This window comes from Botrytis byssoidea, assembly GCF_014898295.1.
Source record: "Botrytis byssoidea strain MUCL 94 chromosome Unknown BBYS_007, whole genome shotgun sequence".
NCBI classification, from domain to species: Eukaryota; Fungi; Ascomycota; class Leotiomycetes; order Helotiales; family Sclerotiniaceae; genus Botrytis; species Botrytis byssoidea.
This window is the reverse complement of record NW_024065848.1, coordinates 1,500,858-1,520,933: the sequence shown is the minus strand read 5'-3', so window position 1 is coordinate 1,520,933 and position 20,076 is coordinate 1,500,858. Positions and strand designations below refer to the sequence as shown.

The following is a 20,076-nucleotide window of genomic DNA, read 5'->3' as shown; positions in this document are numbered from 1 at the left end:
CCATCGTCAAGCTGACGTCAGATGAATAGAAGTGGAATTCTATATAAACACACTGATAGACGAGGGACAAGTTCGTACTGCAACAGAGTATCTTTCATTAATCCAAATTTACAAGTCGAAGGTTCCAAGGACCCTTTAGTTTGGCAATGCCAGTAACCATCAAAGTCGCGAAGCATGATGCAGAAGCATTTAAGCCAAACTGGCGCGATCTTCCACAGCCTGGTTTCAAAACGAACGCAGTCCCGGTTCAAGATCCAGATAGGTCATTCTTGCGTGATTTACTCCAGGACTTGGCCCCGAAAAAGCCCAAGGCGCCGAAAGATTCAAAATCCAACAGTACTATAATACAATCGACACTCACCGAAGAGATCGCGAGTAAGATTCTCCCATCTGGTAACGGCTTGGTGCATACCTGTCTCGAGGCGTACAATCAGCATCGCCACCTTGTCCTTCGTCCTGACGATATTTGGATCGCTATTGTGACTCAGTTTTCATTTTATGTGAATAAGCATTCTGAGGAACTACGTTCCTTCTTTGTGGCGCATGAAGGGAAAAAGGAGCTAGTTGTTGTTCAGAATCATTTCGACTTCACGAGTTTCACTACTGAAATGGCCAACATGATCCAGGTATGTGTATTTTTACTACGCTCTTGTACCAAGTCACATATCATGTTAGCTTACACGTCATTGGTTTGTATTTAGGACAATATCGTGGATAAGAGCTTCCAGTCATGGATTTTACCGGCATTTTCGACCACGACACGTATCGACAACATCGTATGTAGCTCAGTAATGATGAGTGCCATGAAAAAGTACTTCGATTATAGGTACGTCACCGCACTGCCCGAACCTTTTATCCTATGAGGCACCATAATGTATATTAATTTGTTAGGTGTGAAATTTTGTGTGGTATACCTACCGTCACATTACTCGGAGAGATATCAGACTGGGAAGAAATTCTTCGCCGGCTGGATAAGCTTGAATTCTTTGGGCCAGCCCATCAAGAATTGATACACTGGAAGGAGATGCTTGCTCCGGTAATCCAAAATATGATACTAACCTTCGAAAATCCTGGAGCCATAGCCCAAGTTGACTTTTGGTCAAAAATCGTTCATGTTTACAATTTAAGTGGCGGATCAAGCTTAACCGGGTGGCTTACAGTTTTCTGTCTCTTCAATGAAGACGGTGACTGGCAAGGAGGAGACAGGAGTTCAGGACAGAACACTTTTTCAACCAGGGAGCCTCCTAAATATCCAATAATCAAAATTCAGGATATACCTACTGGAAAGTGTGAGGTTAACGTTCGGATCAGTGGAGACATGAATGTCAATGCTATGATTGTGGCCGGCTTGGTAGGCGCTTCAGTCTCTTCTCAGAATGGGGATGATGAGACCCTTGACACAGTGCAACCTTACCCTGCATGGTGCATTTTTGAGCTGAACGATGATATGTGAATTGATGCTCGAATCATTCAGGATGATCAGGGCTTACTACTTCTGGTATTGTTTGCAAAAATGGGTTTGATTGTTGTTAAGCGGAGGTATCGAAGGGTCACCAAGGCCGCGATATAAAGGGAGATGCAATGTCAAAGTGATCTTGGAGTAAGAAACGGTTATATCATAATACTAAGATAGTGTCATTCTGTCATTCTCCACAAGACAGCGAAAATGTTGAACCTTGAGCCTGCTAAGAATATAAAGGGGGCTTCAAAGACCTCCTTTTCATAATCCAATTAAAGTTCAATCTCATGATTTCATCCTGTGAATTTTGAGACATTATGTATTTCATTGAGCTCAAATCAATGCCATCGTAACGAGTAAAAAGAAATAATGATTGACCATTTTAATATCGAATTATCGTCGAGGTATACGATTTTTGATTTTTGATTTCTCTCCAAGTCTTGACCACTCCCTTCTCGGTGCTTCCATTTTTTGTTGTGTTACTTTTGCGGCTTGTGGAAGGATCGAAGGATTAAGAACACCCAAATCAGATCTGCAACATAAGCTCGGGAGTGTGAGAAAGTCACGAGTTTCAATGGTGGTTGGTTGATTGGGGGAGCGAACTTATCGATCCGAAGTTGCTCCGAATAAAGTCTCGATTTGGACGACTTCTCTTCGACTGACTTGCTATTTTCTATCTTTCTAACTGTGCGATACTTTCTGGGTGCTTTCTGATAGATGTGCTGATGGTGATGCTTGTTGCTCTCGCGACAGAATACGATGCTTTCATCACCGTGATACTCCTCAGCAGAACCAGATAATCTGCCACATTAGCAAGAGCGCACTCTTGTAGACTTGCCTGGTCGTTTCTCTATCCGCGGTCTCAAGTTTTACTATATCATGTTCCGGAACATGAGGAAAGTATCGAGGCTCAAGGCTGTCGGCTTGATTCAGGTCGTGATTGGTAATGAATAAAGCTCGATGATGCGGTGATGATAATATATCTTATTCAAAATTGTAGAAGTGTGGATATTCTTCCTGCATCTTATTGCCTTTGGAGTGACGAAAGAGTTAGACTCCAAGGTGGAAACAAGAAAGGAGAGAAAAATGACACTCGGTGGATATTGAAAATGGCATAGGGCAGGCCAACAGTGAATCAAGTCGAACTCTATGATTGATCAGAAAGGACAGAGGAACAACGGCGCGATGAATCGAATGAAGAGGGAACGTGAGTTATGATTCCTTCATAAAGATCTCACTTGGAGAGCTAACTTGAAGTATAGAATTTGATGATTTTGACATAGAATAATGAACGAATCCCAGGGTTTAACAAAGCATAATTTCATAAAGGCAGAGAAATTCTCAATGCTCTTCTCTATGGTACGCCAATAGCAATTTCATATGAAATTACGCGTGGTTTCGCGAAATTCACTTCTATGTATCGCGCGGCCGTAGCATTTATTTTACTCGCATAAATAAATATAAAGTTGCTTGGAATGTCTTCAAGTTTCTGAACATCGACACCTCCACAACCTTATTCAACAGAGGTTCAGGAGTTGCGTTTGAGCCTTCACAACCTCCCAAGCTGTACGGAATAAAAGATTTTCTTTATCTTACCTCTTCTCAAGCCTTTACACATACAACAAACTCCTCCTTATTACCAAATATTGAATCTATAATTCTCTGACCATGGCGACTTCAATACTCTACATCGGCAAGTCAATTACGGATGTCTTAGCTACAGAACTTCTTGTCATTGTCTGCGAATCTCTTTGCCGCGAAGACTTGACCAATTTTCGATTGACGAATAAAGTTTGTGCTGAGGTCGCGTCTAAGAACCTCGTTCAAGATTTGCATGTCATGTTCACGGAGAAAAGTTTCAGTAACTTGTTGAATATATCAAAGCAACCAAATCTTTCGAAGCATGTCAGAAGCATATTGTATGAGCCACGGACCTTGCGAACTCTTTGTAAGGACAAATACATCAATTGTATAATTGAGGAGCTGAAACCTATGCCTCCCTTCGACGAAGAAGACTTGGACAAGGGGTATGAGCTGTACAACCACATTCGCCAGCGTGAAGTCTACTTGAAAGCGGTAGACTACGATATCGTTGCCTTCGCACAAGCTATCTCAAGGTTCCCAAATTTCAATGAGATCGTCTTGGATGACGCCGGATTACCATCTGATCATTTCATACACTCTTACAACTGCAAGGCATATCTTTGTAAGGAGATGTTCAGCCTTGATTCGAGCCAGAGCTGTACTGCCTATAAGTACGAGAGGTTACACGCGATACTTCTTGCTGCTAGCCTCGCTGGCGTAAAACTTACGACTTTTAAAGCCACAGCTCTACCTTTGGCATTCTTCGGCGCGACGCCAATAAGCAGCACCGATGTGGCGCTTTCTGCCTTGCAGCATGTTCAGCATATTGACATTACCATCAAAGTCAGCTTTGAAGAATGGCACGCCCGCATCAATGGACTTGTTACTCGCCTTACACAATTCTTATCTCTCGCCTCAAATCTGGAGAGTCTTCGTATCGATTTGGGGGAACCTGAAGAAATATCAATGGTGCCAATCCCCTTGGAGGCGTTAGTCAGAAGCACTGGTAATTTCCCAAAGCTACGCAGTCTTGACCTTCGTCATTTCTCGTGCGCCAAAGGCTTTTTCTCGGAGTTTCTTCAAAAGCATGCGGGTACACTAGAACATTTGTCACTTGACACAATGACGATGGCGAGCAATTGTCCTGGTTGGGGTAATGTTTTTAATACACTTGAAACTGATTTGAAGCTCAAGTCTTGTTATTTCACTGGTGTTTGGCATGAGGGCTGGGATGGTGAAGAAGAAGACCAGACTTATCCAATAAAGCTTTCCGAAACATATACTGGAACTCGGTCAAGTTCTCTGGGCGAATTACTACAGCACCGTGTCATCAAGAAGTGTATGCCAGCGGGAGACGAATGCGTAACCATGGACGAGCTTTGGGCCAGCGTTACTAGAGAGTCGGAGGACAGAGGATACGAAACCTATAGTGATGATAGTGCTGAGGATATCGAGAGCGACGATTATGATATGTATGATTACGAGGATCTTTTAGAACCCCACGATTATGACCAGTATATTGACGATTACGATGAATAAGATGCCGAAGACGATGCCGAAGACGATGCCGAAGACGATGATGAAGACGATGAGGGTATTATGGAGTGAGAAGGCTCATTTTGATAATTCCTGTAACGACATATAAAATATGGCGCTGGACATACACAAAACAAGATTTTCATGGAGGATGCCCATGATCCAGGATCATTTCCTGTTTCTCCAGCATAATAAATTGTATCTTTCCTAATTATTTGTCTATATCACGAAGATATCGAGAGTTGGTTCGCACCGAAGTGCATAACTATCACTGGCTTTCTCTCAGAATCCAAGATTAATATGTACAACAATCAATGAATAGCAATGCAAACTTATATTTGCTCTACTATGGTGAAACCTCACGTGTATTTGATTATGTGAACTTTTCTTGCCGGGATGCAATGGATGTATCCAGCAACTTCATTGGCTTCTCACACCTACATAGTAAGTACAATCTAAATCACAACACTTCTATACCTCCCATCTTCCTCTAAATCGAAGCACATCCTTCCCCTTAAATCTCCGTAGAATAAACCACCTATCAAGATTCCCATAACAAAGTTCCCTGCTACACCGACGCTATTATATGCACTCAATCCCAAATCCCAATCGTTACTCAACATCTCACAATTATCTCTTCATTTAGCATACAAGAACTTTGGACTTCCCGTACATTGTTGCTATTCAACTCCTCGTTCTCGGTTAGCGTATCTTCTATCTCCTTTCTTACTTCTACCTCTTCTCTTTTGTAAGTTCTCTCATATACTTACTCATCTACTCCCTCTCATCTCCCCGACCATCTTTCAACTTTCAAGCCCGCTTTTCACATGCGCTCATCCTAGCGACTCTATATTCATCCTAAAAGTTATACATACTACCTATCTCATCTATCTCTATATCCCCACATGCATGTCTCCTCAACCATCTCTCAATCTCCAATCTAGTACTCAAACCTCAAACCTTCCTAGCCTCCCATCATACTACTTTACCCCCCTACCATTTTACCCTCCTATCAACCTATCCCTCCACCAACCTATTCCCCCTATCCACTCACCTCGCCAAAAGAGGAGATATATTAAATAAATACTTACCCCCCTATCCACCCACCCACCAGCCCATCACTCAACAATTGAGAAACAAATCTCACAAGTAACCTTACAGGTACATTTATACCCTCACAAACGCAAAAAACCAAACCCCGATACCAAAACCCCAATACTCAATCCAATCCAATCAAAACACACATCCCACATCATACCAAGAAAGAAAATACTTTTACGAATAGATAGATAGATAGATACCCAGCCAAGAATGAGATATCCGCATAGTATATATTGAATTAGCTACTTATTGAATATTCATATACACACACACACACAGAGAGAGAGAGAGGTTGAATGACTGAATGAATGAATGAATGAATGAATATGGTATATGTATATAGTATAGTAGTGGGTATCATAGATATAATCATTTCGGATGCTCGGTTGAAGAACTGAACTGGGAGAGAGACTTAGAATACAATCAAAGTCCAACAGGATGCCATAGAACCATGAAACAAAGACAAAGTATCCACCCACCCAGGTAATCACCAAAGCCAGTATGCAGAGTCCAAGTATCCATACCCGAGACAAATTCATCCGCATTAACCTTAGCTCATAACTCTATCAAAAAGCTTCTACTCATTATCCATTCCCATTAAGAATCTTCTCTCACCCCTCATTTCCAAACCTCATCACGAACCCCCCTTATTTTCATCATGTCCCTCAGGCACATAATTTGTTTCGCCCAACAATCCCCCCTGTTGACTCGTCATCGCCGTCTGTGTTCCGGGCTGCGGTTGCGTCGCGATACTCGGACCCGAGGGAGCGGGCGGTGGTACATTCTTACTGCTCGCAGCGTGTAATCTCTGATCTAGGGCTTTGAGAGCTAGGGCTCTTCTTCTTTCTGCTTCTGCTCTTGCGCCGCCGGGGGCAGTTCTTTGTGGAATATATGAGGAATCGCCTCTGCTGGCTGAGACATCTGCTGCAGAGAAGGGAGTGCAGATTTTGAGGGCGACGAGAGTATTGAATATTGTATCTGCGAGGGAAGCGATGAGTGGTTTGAGGGGACCGGGGAAGAATTCTGCGAAAGCGAAGGTTTCGGAAGCGTCGCCACGGAGAGTGGGGGATTGATTGAAGTCGAGGTCGGGGAAGGCAGATTTGTAGAAACGGAGGTAGGTGTAGGAGGCGAGGAAAGCGTAGGAGACGAGAAAGAGGGAGGATATGCTGAGGAGTTGGATGGCGCAGAGGGTGAGGATGGTGAGGAGATGGAGGGCGGGGAAGCGAGGGACACGCAGAGAGAGGATGCCTTTGAAAAGGGTGACGGTGTGGGTTGGTACGAGTTGAGAGAAGGCGATTAGGAAGGAGATTTGGAGGGGGATGGTTCCGTTTATTGAGCTAAGACTTTTGCTGAGGTGTTAGTTGATTGAAGGAGTAGATAGATGGACAGATGCGATTTCAAAGAGAAAATGTATCAAAATTGAGTAACTCACGCCCAGCTCATATCACCCGTAATAGCAAAGAAGAAAACCAAAGTCCCAAAGGTCAAAAGGTTAGGAATGAGTGATGCGACTACAATGAACTTTGCGAATTCCCTCGACGTCCATGCTCGCTCCAGATATCTTCCTCCATAAAATAACGTCACTCCAGCGATCCCCAGCGTAAACACATTATTTTCCACCAATGTCGTTGTCAAAAACGTCCAGGGATATACAAAGGATAATTGAGGGACGAGCGAGAGGTATGGAACTACTACGTGAAGCTCTGCGGCGGTTTCCTTATTCCATTGTTTGTATCGAATTGCGGCACTCAGAATGGATTCAGATAGTAATGCGATGAGTAGTATCCTCGTCACTGGAGGAATATTTAATCTTGGTGGCATATTTATGAGCGTATAGAAATACCGTAGAAGTAATGTTAGACACTTCCTCCTTGATAAGTAGGTAGGTAGGTAGGTATGGGGATCTGCAGTCTCGAAGGTTGACGTACGATATATTAGGTATATCTTCAATAAAATAAAGCTTTGGTGATTTTCATCAAGCTTTCCCTTCACAAAAATAAAGTGTCATGAAATCCAATCAGGGTAGGATGTTAAGCACAGACCACTTAAATTGTTTCGGCCTTGTAGACTCAGAACATCCAGCCTCAAACATAAGGCTGAAGCAAGAGAGAATAAGATCCGGCACCTGCATGTTTTGAAAAATTGTAAGCCACGTGAAGGGTGTGAGGCTATGGAGATGTGCTAAGCCCGATTCGTGACTAGCCTCAACTTACTCCGTCGATTCCTGGCCAGAAACATGCCGGGTAGAAATTCCGAAAATGTGGGCGAAGTACGATTGGCAGAAGTTCATCCAGATTGTCGATTTTTTTAAATTATTTATGCGTGTGATGGATATAGATGCAGCTTGTCAACCAACACTTTTGATGAGAAGAGAGGGGAGAGGCGGTACCGGAAAATGCACAGAGTAAAGAAAGAATCGTGAATCGTATATGCGCAAGTAAGAATGATGTATGGGGTTTGGTATGGTGCCTAGGTGATACAGTTGAAAGTTCCACGTACCTGAATTAACCCACCTCGCCCACATACTAGGTATACCTTACCTTACCTACCTCGGTATGTACCCTCGTACCTATCGATAATGTGAATAGATTCGCGGTGTAGTATTTGTGTCACGTTGGAGAGGGAAAGGGAAAGGCAAAGGCAAAGGCAAAGGGAAAGAATGTTATGGTTATATTCCCATCACTCGTAATATTTGGAACCTCAGGGCAGGGGATCACATTTGAACTACTGCTGTGCATCACCATCACGCCTAGGCATCAGTATTTGGATTTAATTTTATAAAAATCATATTCTACCTAATACCTATTAGTACTTCTAGCGAGTCGTTCATCAATTGTCTTCTGCTGCTAACTCTTGAGTTTGTTTCGCACTTCCGTCCCTTATTCTTATTAGTCAAGGAAGAAAGATGGAGAGAAAAGCGTTGATCTTGGAGGTAAGTTACATGTCTGCTATGTAGGTTGTGATCCCCGAGACCAGCGTAAAGTCGTGCGTGTAGGAATACTGTACCTAGGTATGTAGGTATGTAGGTAGTAGATAGTATTCTGTTACAAGTCTTCATCACTAGAGCATTGAATCATCTGAATTGTCTTTCATTCATCCATTCAATGTAAAGAATTAACATGCTCCGACCAGTACAAATAGGAATGAATCTTACTCGGGGATGAGACGTTGATCAACAACGGGAACAGGAACAAACTGTTGTCGTACTTCCATGGATCTTTCATCCGAGCTCTCTCTCTCTCTCTCTCTCTCTCTCTTTCCTTTTGTTGGGGATATTCCACACTCGTGCTTTACCTTACGTGGTAGCATTTCTTCATGCGAAACTAAAAATAATACTATATAAGAATAGGATAACTAACTAATGATAATGTATATTTGTTATTGACAGGCATTTCTCTTGTCACACACACATACCAGGTACACACACACGCACACGCACACGCACATCTTTTAGCATCTATCTAACTTTCAAACAAACCGACCATCGCCACCCCATTCTATCCCACCACCTTTATTAAAAGGCAAGAGGCAAGCAGACCAGCAAGTAAGCAAGCAAGTAAGCAAGCAAGCATTACATATCGTACGCCGTTGTACATGCTAGGTACCTAGTAAAAGTAGTACACCCTACCGAGCCTACCTGCTAGGTCCTCGAATCCAGCTCGCCTATCACTTAATGCATTCTGAAATGTACGGAAGCATCTTCAGCCAATATTTTAAGCCTTTAATGGTCTAGAAGAAAGTTCAAGAAAAGACTCCATTTATTTAGTTCTAGCCAAGATCTCCATTCTTTAGTGTGTGATATGTAACCACCAAATTTGACTCGAGGAAATTCCCGTTACTTAACCAGATAATCTCATAGTCAGTCAAAGAGTTTTGGAAGGTTAGTGAGAAAGCCAAGTATACTTGCGATACTAGACTTGCTACACTAGACTATACTATACTAATACTACCTAGGTAAACTCAGTCAGGACATTGACACCAAATCCGTCATTTTCAAGATTCAGATTTTTTCCAAATTCGAACGGTTAATGGTTGGATGTGTTATAAGGTAATCGATCTCGTTGTCGGCTTTATCATTTCGTGTCATCTCTTCAGATCATCCATCATACAATCAACAAAGATTCGGAAAATAAATAACAAAGAAAAGCATCAAAGAACAGGATCAAGGGAATGGGAAATAGGAATAGAAATGAAAATGGAAATGGGAATGGGAATCTCCAGATGGTTAGTTTCATGTATGGACATCGAAATGAAGGGGATCTTTTTTCCCTCCTCTTGTCTCCATTATTTATTAATCATCCTATCATTCTCAAGCGGTTTGTGGACTCAAGCCATAGATAGATAAATAGATAGATAGACCTTTCATATACTACCCATACTACTTCGTACTTATTACTGTACATGCATCTGCATCTCGATTTTCGATAGGGCAGACGATCACACTTCCAATTGTAAATTTTGGATCCCTTGTCAATTGTCAATTGTCAATTGTCGATTCGGCTTGGCTTCTACTTCTCTGTATGGTACTGTACCGGTCTCTTCGAAGCTCTCTCGTTTCTTTTGAATCCCCGTGTCCGCCCGTCTGACCCCTGGTAGGTTTATTATAGTAAGGTGGTAGGTGGGTGGGTGAGTGAGTGGTACATGATCTCCAGATTGATAGGATGCTTTTTGACAAGTCTTGGATGGGATCAATGATGAAGTGTTGTCCAGTCGTATCGATGGTATAGTAGCACAGGATTGTATAGATTGGATTCCCGAGTAGATTGTGATTTAGATGTGGATGTGGACGTGGATATGGATGTAATGTGAATGTGAATGTGAATGTGAATGTGAATGTGGATGTGGATGTAGATGTGGATGAAGTAAAGTATAGATGTTCCTTGATTACCATGCCATGACTTTCATTGCTGTTTTGGAGGGGGGCTGCTTGTCATGCGCATACCTTACGACCTGTAACCTGAGGTACCAGGTCCGTTGGAAATAATCCATGCCACCGCTTCCATTCATCTCAAACCCTCTCTCTTTGCCTTTGTGATGAGCAAGCCGCCATGGTAGTAGAAGCACAAGCAACAAACAGATGAGAACCACATCACATCTTCAATCATTGTAAATAATGTCTTCTAAATGAGACGTTTATTCATATCCTCACACTCATATATTATATATTCATCTGAGCATTTCAAGCACATACGTATGTATTTCTTTCCCTCTCCTCATCATCACTTCCTCCCTCACTCGGTCAATCATCCACATAGAATTTCGTGATCGCTTCACATCCCAGAGTCACAATACCTGGTATTGAAGGGTCACTCCACTTCCACTTCATACAATCATACAATTTCATCTGTTCGACACAGAGGAAAAGAAATACCTACTCGGGACTAGCCCGTGCTCAATGGGGCTTAGTCTACTTTAATAAGATCGTCCCTATTGCACTTTCATACCCTTTTTTTACTTTTATCCAATGATTCCTCCTCCCCTGCTGGAATTCTTTTGGATCTCTACCCACTTCCCATCCAATCATCTCTCGTCTCTGGGTTTTTTAATATCGTCCTTAGCTTCTAGCTACAAGCCGGCAAGTTGCAACGAACAAGTCTCTTTTCCATCCATTCCTCAATCTCGAATTCAACACAGCCCGCAAAAAAAAACATAACTACAACAACATAAAATCCATTTTACATACATCGACAACATCACCACCACCATCTCAACAGTTGAAATTCACGGTCCTTACAAGATACAAGATACCATCCAGCGCGCAAATCTTCATACATTACAACCCCACGATACCACAGCACTCGATTCGATCCCATTCAATTCAATACCCCAAGTACGATAGAGATACCCCATACCTCAAATTTCGCTTTTTCCACTGTACTGTACTTGAATTCAACATACATCAACCTTTGAAGCTACACAATCACGACTCAAACATCTTTTTGATCATCACCATATCAAATCGAAGAAATATCTATACAACAACAGGAGCAATAACAACCACAACCACAACCACAACCACAACCACAACCACAACCACAACAACGTCTGGCCTTCCTCGAAGACGAACGAAATAACAATGACGAAGGAAACTTTAACCTCGGACAAGGTGAATTATATTATTTGGAAGTACGTGTTTTCCTCGTGATCCATTCATTCGGGATTTCTCTCTCTTTCACACACATATAACATACATATACATACACAATACACACACTCATTCTCTCTCTCTCTCTCTTGATCCAGGTACGGAGTGGCTTTGAGATTACATTTCGCTAACAGCAATTTATTGTACTTTGTATTATAGATATTTAATAGAATCAGGTATGTACAAGTACATTGAAGAAGAGAAAAGATAAGGAGCGGAAAGGGAGGATGGATATGATATATCCAAAATCCTCATTCAACCCTTTCCTAATTATCTTGGGTTTCTTGAAGCCTGAGGTAATCAAAAGATGGTAGTTGGGGGGATTTATTGTATGAAGAATCATTGAACTGATCAAAATTCTTTCGTCTCTATTGCAGGTTACGAAGGAGCGGCTCGTCACCTCTCAAAAGAGTGGGACGTTCAACAACCAGATTTATTACCATTTGCGCCCCATGTCGGAAAGCATGCACTAGTCTCCGTTCTAAACAAAGGTCTTCTTTATGATGCATATAACAGAGAAGCATCAAGGGTATGTTTAAATCGTTACGTTTTCTATTTTTATTTTGATATAATTTTTTATGCCATTACACATGACGTCTTTTTTGGTTTTGGTGACCTTGGTTTATATCTTTCATTTGACAAAATACACTTTCATTCATTCATACCTCTTCACTCACTTCACTCGATAAAGTTTTACACTTCACTCCACACTCCACTTCATAAATCTGTTCTCCCAACATCAATTACTATCTAATTGGTTGGATTTATATCAACCAAAGAAGCTCTTTTCAATTAACACCCCTCTTTTAGGCATTCCGTCAACATCAAGGACGCTCTCAAGATGTTTCAGATTCGGAAATACCAATGGGTGTTTTTGGTCCCTTGGAAATAGCAAACAGAACTATTCCCATCATCACTTCGCCTCAAGAGCCCCTCAACAACAATGAGGATTTGGAAGTTGCTCGGAAACATCAACTAGAAGAAGAGTCAATTTCAAATTCAAATGGCCCACCAGGAAAGAAACCACGACTTACCAATGGTTATGAAAATGGTATTTCGAATGGAACCACAAATGGAAATGGAAGCTCAAATTACTACGATTCGGCTTCAACGCCCATGGAAATTGATGTCGACCAAAATGGTGATGGTCACGCTTATCCATCACCAGAGCAACTGCCATCACCAGTCACTGCCACCATTGGACCAGAAAGGGGTACTCAGTCCGAGAAAGTTACAAATCTTAAAACCGAAACGTTGTACCTAGACTTGTTGGATGACAATGTATCAAAATCGACCGTATTATATCGTTGCGAATGGAATCCAAAACTACCAAACCTCTTGGCTGCGGGGGGTACTGAATCATTAGCTCGAATGTGGGATCTATCAAGTACGGTCGCCGATCATCTCAATGGAACTAATGACCCTAATGCTCCAGGCATGAATACGAATGGGATTGTTCCACCGTGTATTCCTCTTCTCCAACCTCTTGCGCCTCAACCGACAATGGTCAATGAAGTTACCTGGTCTTCGGATGGAAACCATATTCTTGTTTCGAGCGAGGAACCTGATGGAACCGCAACTGTTACTGTTTGGACTGCTAAGGGTCAACTATTGCACACCTCTAGTCCAATGGAAGGCCCAATCGTTTCTTTGAAGTGGAACTTCTCGAATACATTATTTTTGACAGTGTCTCCAATCACACTTAAAGGGCTTTCTGCACCAGCATCAACCTTGACGGTCACCTCGATGGCTGACTTTACAACAATACAACATACGATACCATCGATGCCAATTTTCGAATCGCCGCTGGAAGGCCTATGGATGAGTGATGAGGATTTCATGGCTTACGGAAATGAATTTTTACAGATCTTTCGATTCGCGGATGGAAAGATCAAATATCTGACGAAATATGAGCATCGTGACGACCATCGTGTAACGCATGCTACTTTCGACAGGGAATCAAAGTTACTTGCTACTGGTAGTCAAAGTGGTATGATTGATGTAGGTACTTTCACTGTTAAACTTGTTCATTACTAATATTCTTAGATATGGGATGAGAAAGGTCGTTCGCGAACATTCAACGCCCATACCGGACCAATTACTTCTCTTGAATGGCAACCATTACCTCCGTCTGATTCAGAGAATGAAATCAGTGAAAGCAATGAAAGGTTGTTGGCTTCATCTAGTGAAGATGGCGCTGTCAGCATTTGGAATGCCAAATCTCTGGAGCCAAAGCAAAAATGTTCGATGACAATTGACTCGACAAGTGTTTTCAAGGTTAAATTCACTCCAGATGGCGCATTCATTGCTGGTGCGACTAGTGATCGAGTTTTTATTTGGAAAGTCGACGATGCTTACTTTCCTCGAGCAACTTGGAATAGACCACCTGGAAATGGCTGGCAAACACCACAATCGACTGAGTCAAATGGGGAAGATGAGCATGCTTTGAGTTGGGATGCACATGGTAAAAAACTGGCTTATGGTTGCAATAGTGTGGTATGTATCTTGTGTGTTATTGTTTGAATGAAGTACTAATGGTTTGTATAGTTGGCAATCATCAATTTTAAACGTTGATCCTGGACCTACCTGTCGGTATAATACAACGAAATGAAAAGCGTTGACTGTTAATATAATCCTCTGTCACATTGAAGGCAACAGAAGATGAAAATCAGAGACACCGAGTGAAATCCTTCGTTATGCAGCATGATGGAGTAGGCAAGAAGTGTTTCTTTCCGTCACAAAAAAGGTATTGAAATGATCATTAATGGATCATACACCCCTTCGTATCTACTATATTAGAGGATCGTCAAAGAAAACTCAAAGTTGCGGAGAATGGACATTGGAACGGAGTCTAGAGCTGCAAAACGATAAGATAAAGGCAAAGCAACATTTGGCACTGACGATCGCGACACAGAAATCCATTACACATGGGCTGGCCGTATTGGATGCATGAGAGGGAAAAATACGATTGATGATTTTATATGTGTACCATAGAAACGTTAAAGAATCAGGTGTTGGGCGTATTGAACATTGAAAGAATTGGGAGTTTGGGATGATAGGATTGGATAGTATGTCTTTAGGGGATTGGGATGGCATGGGATTGGATTGGAGTGGAGATCAAAATTAGGGTGGTGAAAGTGCTTCTGCTTATGTGTAGATTATAATTCATGGATGGGGGAGTGAGGTGAAGGGTGAGAGAGACTGAGGAGGAAGTGGAGTTGAAAATCAGGAAGAGGGCGGTGGATTGTATAGCGATGGGTTACGAGGTGACCTGTGGAGATGTAAGGGGAGGAGAAGAAAAGAGAAGATGAGGAAGGATCGGGGATGGAGAGAAATCGCTCAAAATCGAAATCAAGAATCAAAAATGAAGAATGAAAAATGATATAGCATGTTTGAAACGTGTTTCGTTGAGAGTCGAGAGTCGAGAGTGAGAATTTGTTGTTTATTATTTGTAATTGTGGAGGGTGAGTATGGTGATTGTAATGGTTGTAAAGGTATGATTATTGTAAATCGTGATCAATGAGCTTAGATACGTAGGTTGTGTTGCGACTGTGCTGCGAAGCGCGATGGATAGGATGGATAGCATGGTATAATATGGTATGTTATATATGGTGTATTATGGTGTGGTGCAAAAGATAGGTGAGAAGACCGCAGCCCAGGCAGGAGAAGGCTTTTCTCTTTCTCTTTAGGTTTGTTTGTGTTTAGGTTTGTAATCTGATCTGATATGATCTTTGGGAGTTGGAATGGGAATGGGAATGAGATAGTTTATTTGTATAGTATGATATTGTTGTGTGGTGTTGTGTTTTATGTTGTCATTTCACTTTGTTCAAAAAATTTGTTTGTGGAAGAAGGGAATATGGGGGGGGGGGAGGGGTGTTTGGGAAGGGAATATAGGAAGGGAAGAAGTTAGTGTATTTAATTAGATAGATAGAGTTGGATTTAGAATAGAGAATGGAGAATAGGGAATAAAATAAGATTAATTAGGACGAGAATGAGATCCAAATTGAGGTACCTACCTACCTATATATCTACGATAATCACCTAATAAATACAAGCTCCAAGTTCCGAGCTCCAAACTCCAAGCCGAGATGAGATGAGGTAAAGTGAAGTATAATCAACGAACGGGTTCGTTCGTTCGTTCGTTCGTTCGTCTTGGGATGATGCAATGTATCCATCGACTTGGCTGGACAGGGCTGGGCTGGGCTGGGTGAGGCCGGGTAGACGAGGTGGACAAATGGGAGGGAGAAAGGAAGAGAAGAGAAGAGATGGTTTGTTTGATTGGGGTTTGCTTGGGTTCGGGGACTGGGGGTTGGAATTGGAGCTGGAGCTGGGTTTTGGAAGTGGAATTGGTTTTGGTAGGGTTTTGGTAGGGCTAGGGGGGAAGAGTGAGTGGCGAATGGGTAGCTAGGTAGGTGGTACCTAGTATGTACCCGGGGCCCTGGGGGTATAGGTAGTAGGCGAGGTACCTAGTCGGGTGAAACATGGGGGAATTTGAGTTTAATTCTGTGCGTGATGTGATATGATGGGTTGGGATGGCATGCATGGAGAATGGGTGGATGGATGAATGGATGGATGGATGATGGTTGTGGTATAATGTGATGAGATGAGATGAGATGGGCTGGGCTGGGGTACACGTGATATGTGTATGTATATATTTAAGCTGTGATGATCGTGATGGTTTATCTTGCGAGGTTTTCGAATTGGCGTAGTTATTATGTATGTAGTATCTACTTTATTATATTTAAATAGAATCTTTAGTGTAGTTGTATCATACCTATTACCTACATCCTTTTAATATCCTCTCGATGTGTCATCATCATCTTTCTTATAAGATATGATATCTTCTGATAATCCTTACAATAGATTTTTCAAGAATGTCTTTAGACACCTACCTAGGTACCTAGGTATATATGAAGATATTATATTCTCCTGATATTATTATCTAAATATCTAATAGTCTCAACACCATTCTCCAAATATATCAACCAAAAATATATGTAAATTCAACTTCTATCCAGTTCTCGAATGGAAAAGTTCTTCATGCCTTTGGGCAATGAGATAGTGTGATACAAACTAGAAATTGTGAAGAATATAATGATCGATATGAGAGTTTGAAGGTTGATTGATAGCAGTTCCATCTTCGAAACATCTTGTAGGAAAATACTGTCCACTAATAATTATGGTTCAGTATTGCTTTTTTTTGGCAAGGATGATTTGGAAATAGGTGTTGGAGATGTAGACATTCAGGTTACGGAAAAATTAACTGAGATGTGAGTGATAAGGGCGATAAGAATTGTACCGAGGACGAGTCAACAGAGACACGTGCAAACGAAGATGAGATCCAGAACAGCCACGTGTGGAAAAACACGTGATTTTCACGTGTGGGTGAAGGTGAATATCGGAGGGTGTGATCTAGAATTCTGTGTTATTCTAAAAAGATACAATTACATTCCACAAATGAACACGACCATGTCCCCTATCTCATTCCCAATTTCTCACACTCACCCAAAAGAAAACACGTGAGCAAATCGCCCAGCCCAGCACGCCCACCAAACTCACCTAACCCATCTCCCACTCCTGGGCAACACAAAGTTCACAAGCACACCGAAGCCAAGAAAGTCTTTCCAAGAAAGTCAAAACAAAAAAACGGATCCAGTCACCCAAAGCACCAACCAGCCATGTCTCACCTATCTTACCGGCACATCCAACCATGATCGTAATCTTGGGAGTTTGTGCGCACGCTCGCTCGCTATGGATGGTCATGGTGTTGTGTTGGAGGATGAGGATAAGAATGGATGTGCAGATTTGTGTTCTTTTTTTGTGCTTGGGATTTTTATGAAAGGGATGGGGAGGGGAAGGTTATAAGTTGGGGCAAGGTAGGGTGTGATATATATGTATGGTTTTGGTGTTGTATGGCTAGGGTGTGACATAATTAGATGAGATTGTGGCATCGTGAGATTAACTGTTAGTGTGATTTTGAGATCGCGTGGATATGGATGAGGATGAGAATGAGGATGAGGATGACTTTTATTTTTATGATGAACTTGGACCTGAGTTAATAGGGAATGATGAAAGGGAATGAAATGGAATGGATGAAAGGTTTTGAGTTGTACGTATTGGATACTCATGTAAAGCAAGAAGCAGAGAGGAATGTTCAAAGATAGATAACCGAGTTAGGCAAGCAGGAAGAGCCAAGGCTAGATGTGATGCTACCTAGGTATTGTAAGAAAGTTAAGCCACTCAAGCCACTTTCCGTTTTTTAATGGCAGTTGTGGCTGATAAACCACGGGTGTATGCGTGTGATGAAAAAAAAAGCCACGTCAAGTTATTATTGGGGGCCAAGTGGCATGTGATGATCGAAAGCCAATTTAGATTGAGGCGAATACTTATGTGTTGTGCAGTGTGAGTTTGTGGTTTGCGGTATAAAAAGAGGGGAAGAGTTTGAAGGAGATAGGTAACGGGAAACGGGGGATCGTGAAGTTACAAGGCATTTTTTTTGGTTCATGGTGCGGTTGAATCGAATGGAATGAATATAATTGAATCGTTGGTCATTGCGGGGGATAAATTGGTGGTGCAGGACTGGAGTTGGTCTTGCTTGCATGGCATGACATGACATGACATGTAAGCGAATGAAAATGATGAAAAGGGAGAACATTATTGACAGTTTACTAAATGTGTCTGATCGATTGATTGTTGAGGATTGTTGAGATCAATACATGTGAGAGGCGGTTAGGAATCGAGAAGAAGAAAAGAGTGATGATGAAGCACGCACATGAGATAAGTAGATGTATCATGTTTGTGACCTAGGTTGTGGTATGGACATGCAGATGGGCTGCGCTTCTGTAGGAGATGCATATGCGACGGGTTAGTGCAGGGGAGGAAGTACCTATTGTACTGTAACGTACACTGGACATGCGTGAGGCGATGAGGATTGGGGTGTGATGTGATGTGCGGAAAGAAGAGAATGAGTTGAATCGATGAAGAGAGAGATAGATTACTAAGTATATTCTTACATAGGTACTTGAAAGATGATGACGAGTTGGCAAGAAACTCAACCGGACAATAAACATAAGGCGAACAGGATTTCGATGTGGGTATTCGTCATCAAGCTTCTATTACATAGATAGGGTATCAAATCTTACAACGTGGAAACGTGGTTGTGGGGAGGAAAGGTACTTCGTAAAGTTTGGAAGAGATTTTTAGAATGTTCTCGAGTTGAACAACGGATTGGGTTGATCCAAAGTCAGTCTAGTGAAAGGAAAGGAATGGGTTGTCATTTGAAACAACCTTAAATACGATACGACGTGCAAACAACTCGGAATGTATGAAGTGGGTGAGGGTAAAATACGATGCTGACTCATGGAAACTTTGATTTTATGGTTTCAATTTCCTGAGTGAAGTATGTAAATCCTCCGTACCTACATGAAAAAAGAGCATTTGATGCTCCGTGTAATTAACATGTACCGCTCGGAATAATAAGGTAATAATGCCGGTTGGGAGGCGCTGTCCGCACGGCTGCACTGCGGTTGACGGCTGTCAGATGTATTTCTTAATTAAGATGGTGAGCCGAAATAGACCGAGGAGGGGAATAGGGGGTGTGATCTGATGTGGCTTTGGGTGGTTTTGGGGTATTGTATGGCTTAGGTGGGTATCCGAATTGTGTCGTAGATGCTAAACTGCATTTAGGAGATGGAATCGTGATAAGTCGTGTAGATTTGTAAATCTATTGGAATGAATGTTCGACTTTGAATGGGGATTTCAAATTGAGATGATTATTTAGATTTAACGGACTACGATGACATCTAATAAACTCTATTGTTGACTACTCCCTCAACCATTGGATCTACCCGGGAAATGTTATTCCTTCTTTTGTGACTTGTCCTTAATCAAGTAATCAAACATGAGAGGACTAAACTAGGAAAAGGAAAGGGAATGTTCACCGTTTATGATAACTAACCAGGATTTCGATGGTGGTTAGTGTTGCATACATACTTAGATACACTTGGGTTCTGCACAGGCGAAAGATGTACAAGACTGTGGGTGGGTGGTGGCACTGATGAGTGGGTGAGATCCTGGTTCCATATCGAGTTTTGTCGTACAGTTTGAGGAGTGAGCATGAATGAGTTTGCGGTAACTCATTGGCCTTGTCAAATTATGAATGCTTTAGATGCAACTGGACAACTGGGCAACACACCCTTTTTCTCACATGTCTTATAAGTAATTCGTAATGTACCTAGTATCTCATTAGTAT

General features: G+C 41.9%; 4 protein-coding genes across 4 annotated transcripts; 3 read left to right on the top strand and 1 right to left on the bottom strand.

Moving 5' to 3' along the window:
• Positions 1 to 146: 146 nt before the first annotated feature.
• Positions 147 to 1,453, top strand: EAE97_004506 (uncharacterized protein; the record flags this gene model as incomplete). The annotated part of the gene is made up of 3 exons (XM_038875018.1): positions 147 to 626; positions 702 to 826; positions 892 to 1,453. The coding sequence occupies 3 exons, from the start codon at positions 147 to 149 to the stop codon at positions 1,451 to 1,453; spliced, it is 1,167 nt and encodes a 388-aa protein (XP_038734462.1).
• Positions 1,454 to 3,127: 1,674 nt separating this feature from the next.
• EAE97_004505 (uncharacterized protein) lies at positions 3,128 to 4,582 on the top strand (the record flags this gene model as incomplete). The annotated part of the gene is made up of 1 exon (XM_038875017.1): positions 3,128 to 4,582. One exon carries the CDS (start codon positions 3,128 to 3,130, stop codon positions 4,580 to 4,582), a length of 1,455 nt encoding a protein of 484 aa, XP_038734461.1.
• A 1,415-nt stretch (positions 4,583 to 5,997) lies between these two features.
• On the bottom strand, positions 5,998 to 7,776 carry EAE97_004504 (uncharacterized protein). Its single transcript, XM_038875016.1, has 2 exons — positions 7,113 to 7,776; positions 5,998 to 7,023 (listed from the first exon to the last, which is right to left on the bottom strand). The coding sequence occupies exons 1-2, from the start codon at positions 7,499 to 7,501 to the stop codon at positions 6,315 to 6,317; spliced, it is 1,098 nt and encodes a 365-aa protein (XP_038734460.1). The 5' UTR covers positions 7,502 to 7,776; the 3' UTR covers positions 5,998 to 6,314.
• Positions 7,777 to 11,756: 3,980 nt separating this feature from the next.
• EAE97_004503 (uncharacterized protein) lies at positions 11,757 to 14,399 on the top strand (the record flags this gene model as incomplete). Its single annotated transcript, XM_038875015.1, has 6 exons — positions 11,757 to 11,806; positions 11,985 to 12,001; positions 12,203 to 12,354; positions 12,636 to 13,826; positions 13,872 to 14,321; positions 14,373 to 14,399. 6 exons carry the CDS (start codon positions 11,757 to 11,759, stop codon positions 14,397 to 14,399), a joined length of 1,887 nt encoding a protein of 628 aa, XP_038734459.1.
• Positions 14,400 to 20,076: the final 5,677 nt, after the last annotated feature.